Below are 9385 nucleotides of genomic sequence, written 5' to 3'. Positions count from 1 at the left end.
GTCATTAGCACCTCTAGTAATATATTTACTGAGAAAAATGGTGACGTGTTCAATACTTATTTTACCTGCTGTATATGTCATGTCAATATCATATCATGCCATATATGTATCATATAAATCTTATCAGTCATGTCATAAAACAAATTTCATATCATATATAGATAGTCATCATATCCTATTTATCATGTCACATGACATCATATGTCTCATATCATGTCATATACAGTACAGGTCATGTTGTGTAAAATATCTTGTGTATATCATAATACATGTATCTCAAATACATATTTAACACATACTGTATTACATAATATATTGTAGCAGACTTTATTATATAATCTACAATATATTTTCATAAATTATATACTATTTTGTATTTTATCATATAGTATTGWATCATGTGATGTTATTATACCCACAAAGCATTTGTCTGGCCCAGTTCTGGCCCACACAATGCACTAACATACTAACACTCAGCCCAGATACCCCAAAGAGYGATGGCCCTTTGGTGRCCCAGGTGTGGTTTGCCAGAGGGGGTCCTTGAATGGGTCAGCAGCACATAAACCAAACCAAAACCGGGCCAGTTGTGGCCCACACATGTCTATGTGGTGATTGTATCATGTATTTGTTACATTTCTGTGCCCATTTTATTTCTAATGAAACCATGGGTGCCACAATAAAGTACATAAAAACGTCCAGTTTGATGTAGAGATTGTCTTTCTACTTTTATTCTGGTTTTCAGCACGTAGGCTACACTTCAGTTAAATCATCAGGCGACTGGCAAAGTTCTTTGGTTTCTCACGCCGTCGAAAGTTGTTYCGGCTGAACGATAAAAATAGCGACWTGGAGTTTAGAGGCATTTGGCTGAATGCGAGTGCACAGAAGTCTCCTCCATACCATCCTGTTTCCATTCTGTCAGCAGCGAAACAATTAATGCTGCTGTGCCAGTTCTATTATCAGAGGCTCGCTCAAGCCACCACAGAAGCACCACCAGGTTTCACAGATGATGTGGTGGAGCGGGCTCTTATATGTTTTTCAATCAACAGAAAGATTCTCAAAGTATTTTTTTTTCTGAGCTGCAACCTGCGTTTTTTTCTTTTTTGGTGGTGATCCCTTAAAAGTTCTTGTTGTGAATTCTTCCCTTTATTGTAGATAATAAAAGATGAAACCCTCCATCCTGCGGTCACATCTTTCCCTCCACAAATCTGATAACTGGGCTGATTGAAAGCCTGCAGAACAATCCGAGCACTCACAATCTGCAGTGTTGAAACTCCGTCACGGTGGGGACATGAAGTCTGACCGGCCTTTTGTCCAAAATGACAGAGTGCTTCRATAAAACAACATTCCATTGGCTCATCTCTCCATGTGGCCATGCCTCCCCTCTGTGACTGAATCTCCGCAGAGATTCGTCGTGCTGAACAGAAGGGAAACTTTACGGCTTCAATGGATTTATTTAAACCGAATCAATCGGAGCATTAAAGCTGCCAGGGAAAGTTCACACCTAAAGAGAGTAAAAAGTCTAAACTGTAAACGTGTGCATGAATCAGCAAAGCGAACTGCTTTCCTGACTGCGTTATCGAACACACTTTGATGAAATTCCTCACAGAAATGCACGTTTCTTCAGCTGTTGGAACTCGGGACTCGAATCTAAATGGAAATCTGGCTCCCTGTGGGTCGACTGTAATTGTCTCTGTATCAGGGTCGTTAGGAAGAGGGAATGTTTCCAGTATATTTCCACAGGGACACGTGTTGCCTGGAAAGGAAAAAGTCATCAAACTTCCTCAAATGTGGCCTACAAGTCTAACTCGTGTCGATGAAGCTGTAGGGGAGCCACTAGTCTCTCCTCCTTTACTTTATCGAAGCACACAAGTYGGTAGGTTGTCAATGRAAAACAGTTTTATGAGGATTACTGRGTGGAAAAGTTTTTAAGAAACACTATTAGAATCAGCCAGACAATAACTCATAAAAGGCATTAATTTCAATAGTGCAGTTTTTTTGCAGCAGTTTTCAACCTATCAGGACAATAAAAACCACAAACATGTCAAATTAAGTCGAGGACTAAGTGATAAAATCTGTTTGTTTTTTCAGCTAAATTCTGACTAAATTTTGGAAAGAAACAATGACTTCCTTATTTACGACAGGAATTTATTCACAAACGTTCAGTTCTTTTTCAAAACAAATAAGTAAATTCAGACTTTAAATTTTTCCATTTGTTTTGGTTTACAACCATTTCAGGCTTTCTTTCACATTCCAGCTGACCCCTGACTTTTTACTTTGGCTTTTCTATTGTATTGTTGTGGATTAAATATGCTACAATCACTTTTTAATCCCACTTAGATATAAAACTGTGGAAAATACAATCTTGATTATGTAATATTTCCAGATGCATTCTAATGAGGGAAATAGTTTTTATATATTAGACTCGGTTCTCTTTAATGTTCATGCAGACAATGCTTCACACCAGGATGCATCAAAGCATAGACCTCATCTGACCGAGTCATCGTCCGGTGGTAAAAGAAATGCTTCAGAAGTCAGGCGCAGTAAATAAAGCTTATATTTCAGCTTGCAGCCTGCACCCTCATCACACTCTGCTGTTTCACAGTCTGCGGTCTACAGTCACTGCTGTATCTTTAAGTCTCATCTAACGTTTACATTATTTATGTTGATAAAGTCTCAATCTGAATCTGAGCTGTCACTAGATTTAGAGGACTTGTGCTTTCGCTTCTTCCTCCTCTTCTTCTTCTCTTTTTTCTTCTTGTCCTTCTTTTTTCTCTTCTTCTTGCGACAGTGGCCTGAGGACGATGAGCTGTCTGAGTCGGAGTCGGAGGAGGAAGAAGAGGAAGAGGTGGTGTCCTGAAGCAGCTGCTGCAGCTGCTGGATCCTATAAGCAGCGAGAAGAAAACAGAGGAGAGGACAGGAGGTGTTACAGCCTGAGGAATAAAATCCTACAGATTATACTCCACACAGGTCCCCACTTCAGGCAAGCARGAGGGTATTTTGTCCAAATTCTGGCACCTCAGGACTGTTAGCCATGCCCAAAGCATTCTTCTAGTAACTAAGGACATTACTCGGGTAAATGTTAAAAATGTTGAAGTTGGGGGAACGCACTAAAACACCCTGAGGTGTCAAACTCAATTACACAAGGGGCCCAAAATTTAAAACTTGGTCCAAGCCAAGAGACAATCTGTCGATATTACCTGAAATATGTTAACAAAATACAAATTACCTTTTCCATATTGTTTCCAAACTGTATTTTAGGTGATAATTAGAACATAAATAACCAAACAGAAAAAGAAAAACGATTACATTTACAAAGCCACATCTTTAGCCTTCATTTCTTTAGACCTTATTCTCTATCAACAACTTTATATTTTATTATTTCTTAGAGATACATTATCACAATCCAGCAAATTAGTAAAAAAATTTAAATTAAATAAAAAGAACTCACTAAAAATCCAATTATGTGRCTTTTAAAAAAAGAAGGGAATACAGAAAAAGATAACTAGATTCTCTGTTGCTCTCCACATTAAAATCAAGATTATTGAAAAWTTCTAACTTCATTTTCTTGGCTTGTCAGTTGACCTTTACCATGAGAAAAAAAGCACTAAATACAGCGACAAAAARAGAAACCATTAAACTATTTCACATTTTAAGTATTACCTTTGGGGCCAGATTAAATGGTAACGAGGTTCCAGATTTGGCCCGCGGGCCTTGCATTTGCTTTAATKTGTTGTTTTTGAATTAACGCTGGGTGGAGTAATAAGCAGTCAGTATCTTACCTGCAGTGAWCAGCAGCCAAAGTGATACCAATTTGGTCAAATTGAGAAAAAAATAAAATAAAAATAAAACTYGCACGACTTAAGGTTGGTTCATACTTTCTTAGAACTGCAAAAATTATTTCACTGACAAGGTTGTGAGACAAAAATTGTGTTTTTCTTCTCACACTGCCTCTTATGACCCATTCTGTGCACGAGCCCCTGGCAGAACCTTTGYCTTGTACAGTACGCACCAAATGATCGTTCAGGACTCTGTGGGCACGTTTATGAAGAACAGTGACTGTGCACAGCTCGGCTGAGAGAGACGGTTCTGCAGCATCTGACAGACACTAAAGAAAGTCGAGCGTGAGATTTGAGTGAAGCAGACGGCCTCTTACTGGAACATCAAGAGTGATAGGAACAGAAGCATGAGTGCATCTTGTGCTCAAATTAAAAACCACACAGTAACCTAGAGATAAGCTTTAAAATAGAGTTTCCTATTGAAATTCAAAAAGGTGAAAAGGTTTCTGCTCTGGSTTAGCTGTGAAATTATTCATAACTCTTCAGTTAGAAAATAAAACAGCTCATCAGGCATTAAATTCACAAAATAAACATTTGGACAATCAGTTTACAAAAGGTGGCAGATAAAAGACATATATAGTCTATAGTAAGTTAATTTTTTTTCTGACAAAACTAAATGTTAATAATATGCCTGGAATAATTCACATTTTCCATTCCAGCTCTCTGAAATAAAAAAAAAAAGAGAAAAACCTTCATTCTTTATAAAAATCCACTCCAAACACCGACAGACTCCAGCTGCCTGATAACAGCCTGAATCAATAGAAGGCTGAAAAGGAAAGCACTTATGCTGCACCTTTTACCCTTATCTATGTTCTACAAAGTGCTTTTTAATGTCTTTCTGGACTCTGTGGACAATAAGTACGTGTTTTGTCTACAATCATTAATTCACAGGTAATATGGGAATTCACTGTTTTGTTAAACAACACGTCAACATGTGCAGAGGATTAATTACTCGGACTTTACCGGTGACACGATTTGATTAGTTTACAAATAAACTCAAATCAAAATAAGCCTGCCACCTCACGCACCACGCTCCTTCAGCTGGGCAAAGAAAACCTGAGCTGAATCAGCTGCAGTGGTGGGCTTGAGAAGACCCCTGCCTCTAACCGATCCCCACTCCAGGATTGTGCTTATATTTGCAGTAGCAACACAAGCAGCTCCACTTTGTGATAGTTTTATGATTTCAGGGGAAAAAAGGGATAAATGTCTGTTAAATAAATGTCTACTAAATATAGTCGGGTCTAAAACCTAGGGCTGCAACTAACGATTATTTTAATAATCGATCAATCTGTTGATTATTTTTTTGATTAATCGATTAATCGGCCAAATCATTAAAACGCTTAATTACATGAATATGAGTAGATATAGTTTAAGTTAACTCCTTAAGGATGCAAGTTATTGATAATGAATTAATCTGAAGTTGATTTATCTTATAGATTAACAATTAATTGATAAGCAGCCATTTTTTTAAAAACCAGAGTTTTCTCTTGAATCAAGAGGGTCTTCCCATAAAATGAAGGATTTTTTTTATAATCTCCTGAATTAAAAAACAGAAGCACATAATACATATTTTAACAATTTATTTTGCCAGCTGTATTAAATACTGACTGAAAACAAATGTGTGTTTGTCCTACATGAAACATAACAGAAATTTAATAGGTTTCTGAATGAGGAAAATTGATTAAAATGATAAAATATGATTTTTAGATGTAAAGCTATTATTAATTTATTATAATTAGAATTTATTTACATTTAACATTAATTTTTTTCTCTAATTCTTTACATTTTGTTTCATTCTTGTTGGTTCTGTTTGACTAAAACATTGTATGACCCTAGGGCTGCCACAAACTATTATTTTTGTAATCGATTAATCACCGATTATTTTTTTGATTAGTCGACTAATCGGATCACACGTTAATTGAATATAAAACATACAGCTTATCACACCAGAATGCAGCTGCTATTATATAATCATCGTTAGATTTTAGCTATATGCTAACTAAAAATAATTGCTGTGGAAGGCAAGTTCTGCTCTGCAGATATTNGTATAATGTCTTGTGACGTCCACGGCCTACCCCAGTTACCACTACTGTGCATGTGTGTCAAGGACAGAAAGGCAGATGTGGCAGTGGAAGGTGTCAAAGCAGTTTGGAGAGAAAAACAAAGTAAAGAACAAAAAAAAAAGATTAATCGATTATTAAATTAGTCATCGATTATTTTAAGAATCGATTAGTCGTCGATTAATCGTTGCAGCCCTACTAAAACCATTTCAAATTAATAGTTTTGGGACTAAAGAAGTTTCACATGGAGGTTCAGAAAAATATTTTTAGGAGTCATTTTGTTCAGAAATAAAGCTGGGTCCTAAAAAAGAAAAAAAAGTGTGGGCAGATATAATTTTTTCAGGGCAGACATAAACCAGGAGATTTAGAGAAGGAAGTGCTCATAAAAATGCACAAGAAATTATTTCTCTCAGACACAGAACAGAACTAATTTATTACATTTATAAAACACAGATAATTTGGGACATTACAAGAATAAATTGATCTCAAAATGTTGGAAACGTTAGTTAAAACGACAACAGAAAAAAGTAGAAGTTAGATGGAAACCAATCAAACTAAAGGCCTGTCACAACTTATGAAAAGTTAGTCCAACACTGAAGATGGAATTCAAAAGAAATGTACTGAAACCCTCTTTTGCACATATGCATACTGTAATGCTAAGAATTAAATTGAATATATAGCCGAGATGAAAAAAATATACATAGCGAAATTTTCTTCTGTCTAGTGTGATAAAACACTGGACCTGCATTCAAACAAGCAGCTGAGAGCAGTTGACTAAAGAAGCCAAAACTTAGGTCAGACTCGCAACTTAAACTTCAAAAACACATCTGGCCTTTAAATATCCTTTTTGTAATGCAAACTAAAGCACTCCTACAGACAGCCTTCATGGTGCACTACCCTCAGCCTCAAACATCCTGGTGTCAAACACTATTTGTTAGAAAGCGGCGCAGGGAGCAAGCCACCGTGAGATTGTTTCCAGGTCAGCTGAGATTGTCCAACTCTGAGGGGCAACAGTCAAAAACTGAAGGTTCTTGAGTGGAAGATGATTTTGACTATTATTGACTGCAGCCTCAAAAATACCTGTTTTGTTTTATACCATGAAAAACGTTTTGCTCAGTGATAAATCTGCGTACACATAAGGTATATACTTGTTACAAAAACAGAAAACACACGCATACCTGGTTTCTTTTTCATTCCGTTTGTTTTCTCTAATTAAGTCATACATCGGGTCTTCATGAGCCTAAAATATAAAAAGATAAAAAAAAGAATCACTGCAGTTCACTGTGTCTTAAAGTGTAGCAACAGCATATTTCTAACAGTCTTGTGTAAGCACTTTTCAGATTATTCAGATGGTACAAAAGATGTAAAAACTGCATTTATGGTAATTATTGCAGAGGCTGAGTTTCTGCGCAGGTTTTTCTTTCAGTTCAAACTGGAGCAAGCTGTGTTAAGTCTGCAGCCCACGCCCAATACAAACCTCAGCTTCGGTTGTCCGACCCTTTCATTATTTGTTTGTTTTGTTCTGTAACATGTATAAACTCACCACTCTGAACTGCTCCAGTTTCTGGTTGCCTTTGATGAAAAAAGGACACTCCTTGTCCCCTGTCCTGTGTCCGTAGCGCTTGCATCTCCAACCTGTAGGAAAAACAGGAAGAAATAATGACCAACACCGCCATGTTTACAGGTTAGAAAATTTTAAACCGATAATTATTTAAAACACCCTTTTTATTATTAACAAGAATTTTACAAAATAAAAGTTCGATATGATCTTCAACAGAAAATAATAGGATGAGTTGTTTTGGTTAGTGTCAGCTGCCATAAAGACTATCCACGTATGTAAATCCAATTCTACTCATTAATTATGTTATTAAATYACTGAACTTGACTCAAATTGATTCAGAAGAACAAAAGCTTTATGTGGCTATAAATTAAAATATTTTACAAAACTACATTTAGTTTAAAGAAACCACATCATTTAGGTATTGAAATGTGTTTGTTTGGTTGGGAAAATGCCCAAAACTTTAAGGTATCCACCGGAAACGTGCTGTTAAAGAGCAAAAGATTTATGTAAAAGTTTCAAACCTTTTAAATGTGCTGCACTTTAAGTATTAAAGAAATCACAGAAAAGTCTTATTTTGTTGTTAACAATAAGCTTTTTGTTTCTTTAACAAAGAAAGAAAAAAAAGTAAACATTTTCTCCAAGGATTAGACAACACCAGTCCTGCCCAGATTCTTACAAACACATTGTGGACAGACCTTGTGTGTGTTTGTGTTCGCCCTGCGACTCCTCCAAGTCTCTGACTGCTCAAGCAGCAGGACAACGTGTGCTGAAGAACTGAATGGACAGAGCTYTAATGGCAGCCTGATCTCGGTCATGTTGGTCACAACAGCAAGACAGGAGTTTACATCACACATGAGATACCTTCAAGTGGAGCAGCTGAGTKAGTAGAAGAYYTACTTGCTCAAGGGCACCACGACATATGAGCATGACCGGTAATTAAACAKGCAACTTTCCAATTCCAAGCCAGCTGCCCTCTACTACTGTTCCAACCTATGTTCTTACTTTCAAATTAAACATATTTTGAACATTTTAAAGTGTTTTAGTGACATAAATAGCATTAGTTAAATAAAAATGTATAAGTAAAAAAATACCTTGTCAAATGACCCCCTAGACGTTTTTTTGACCACTCCAACTCCCTGTTTATTAGACTCTCTGGTAAAAATCTTCAAAAACKTCAATAGATTTTTTTGAGCTTGTAAATCAGAACATATTACACCCATTCTCCATAACCTTTACTGGCTTCCTACAGAATTCCATCTAAGATTGCTCTCATTACCCATCAACTAATAACTCATGCATCAATGGGACCTCACCAGATTTATTTGAAGGACCTTTTTGATCCATATTCATCCACCCATTCCCTCTGGTCACAGAACAGTAATCTCCTCCAGCTACCTTCAACCAATTATTACAATTTCTACTCAGTGCTGAATAAGTTCACTAAATTTATACAGTATATGTGTTTTATATCATTGTAAATAAAAAAATCTTGATCTGATCAAATAATACAATAACTAGGGCTTTAAAATTGAACAGATGGTAAAAAATGCAGACAAATATTATGTAAAGTTCAATGTRTGATGTCTGTATTCTTTTTTATATATATATAAATTGAGACATGTCCTGACAGCAAGGAGCTGTAATTGCTTTGCGATTTATAAATCACCCACTGCTTTCAGCATCCAGGCCACTGTCTGCARAGATGTGGAAAATACCAGGGGTCGGATTTATAAAACTGGCGTACGCACAATTTGAGCCCAGAAACTTGCGTACGCCACTTTTTACGCCAAGGTTGTGATTTATAAAATCCAAACTTGACGTGAAAATGTGCGGTGCCTCACGCCGACTTTGACCCATGCGTACGCTCGTTTTTGGTTGGAGACGTGAAACTGCGACACAGATGGTGAAGTGGTGAATTAGAGCCACAC

The 9385-nt window shown here is 36.6% G+C and overlaps 1 protein-coding gene across 1 annotated transcript in view; it reads right to left on the bottom strand.

Annotated features, from left to right (window-relative positions):
* Nucleotides 1-2128: 2128 nt before the first annotated feature.
* The window catches only part of rp9 (RP9 pre-mRNA splicing factor), a 9025-nt gene continuing 1768 nt past the window's right edge, over nucleotides 2129-9385 (bottom strand). The window contains exons 4-6 of the mRNA XM_014005670.1: nucleotides 7440-7531; nucleotides 7075-7136; nucleotides 2129-2881 (exon numbers count right to left, since the gene is read on the bottom strand). Of these exons, the coding sequence (XP_013861124.1) occupies nucleotides 2674-2881; nucleotides 7075-7136; nucleotides 7440-7531 (362 nt within the window). The 3' untranslated portion in view covers nucleotides 2129-2673. The remainder of the gene's footprint in view (nucleotides 2882-7074; nucleotides 7137-7439; nucleotides 7532-9385) is intronic.

The sequence above is a fragment of the Austrofundulus limnaeus genome, unplaced genomic scaffold (genome assembly GCF_001266775.1).
Source record: "Austrofundulus limnaeus strain Quisiro unplaced genomic scaffold, Austrofundulus_limnaeus-1.0 Scaffold32, whole genome shotgun sequence".
Taxonomy (NCBI): Eukaryota; Metazoa; Chordata; class Actinopteri; order Cyprinodontiformes; family Rivulidae; genus Austrofundulus; species Austrofundulus limnaeus.
The sequence above is the reverse complement of the archived record's forward strand: the minus strand, read 5'-3'. Positions and strand labels throughout refer to the sequence as shown.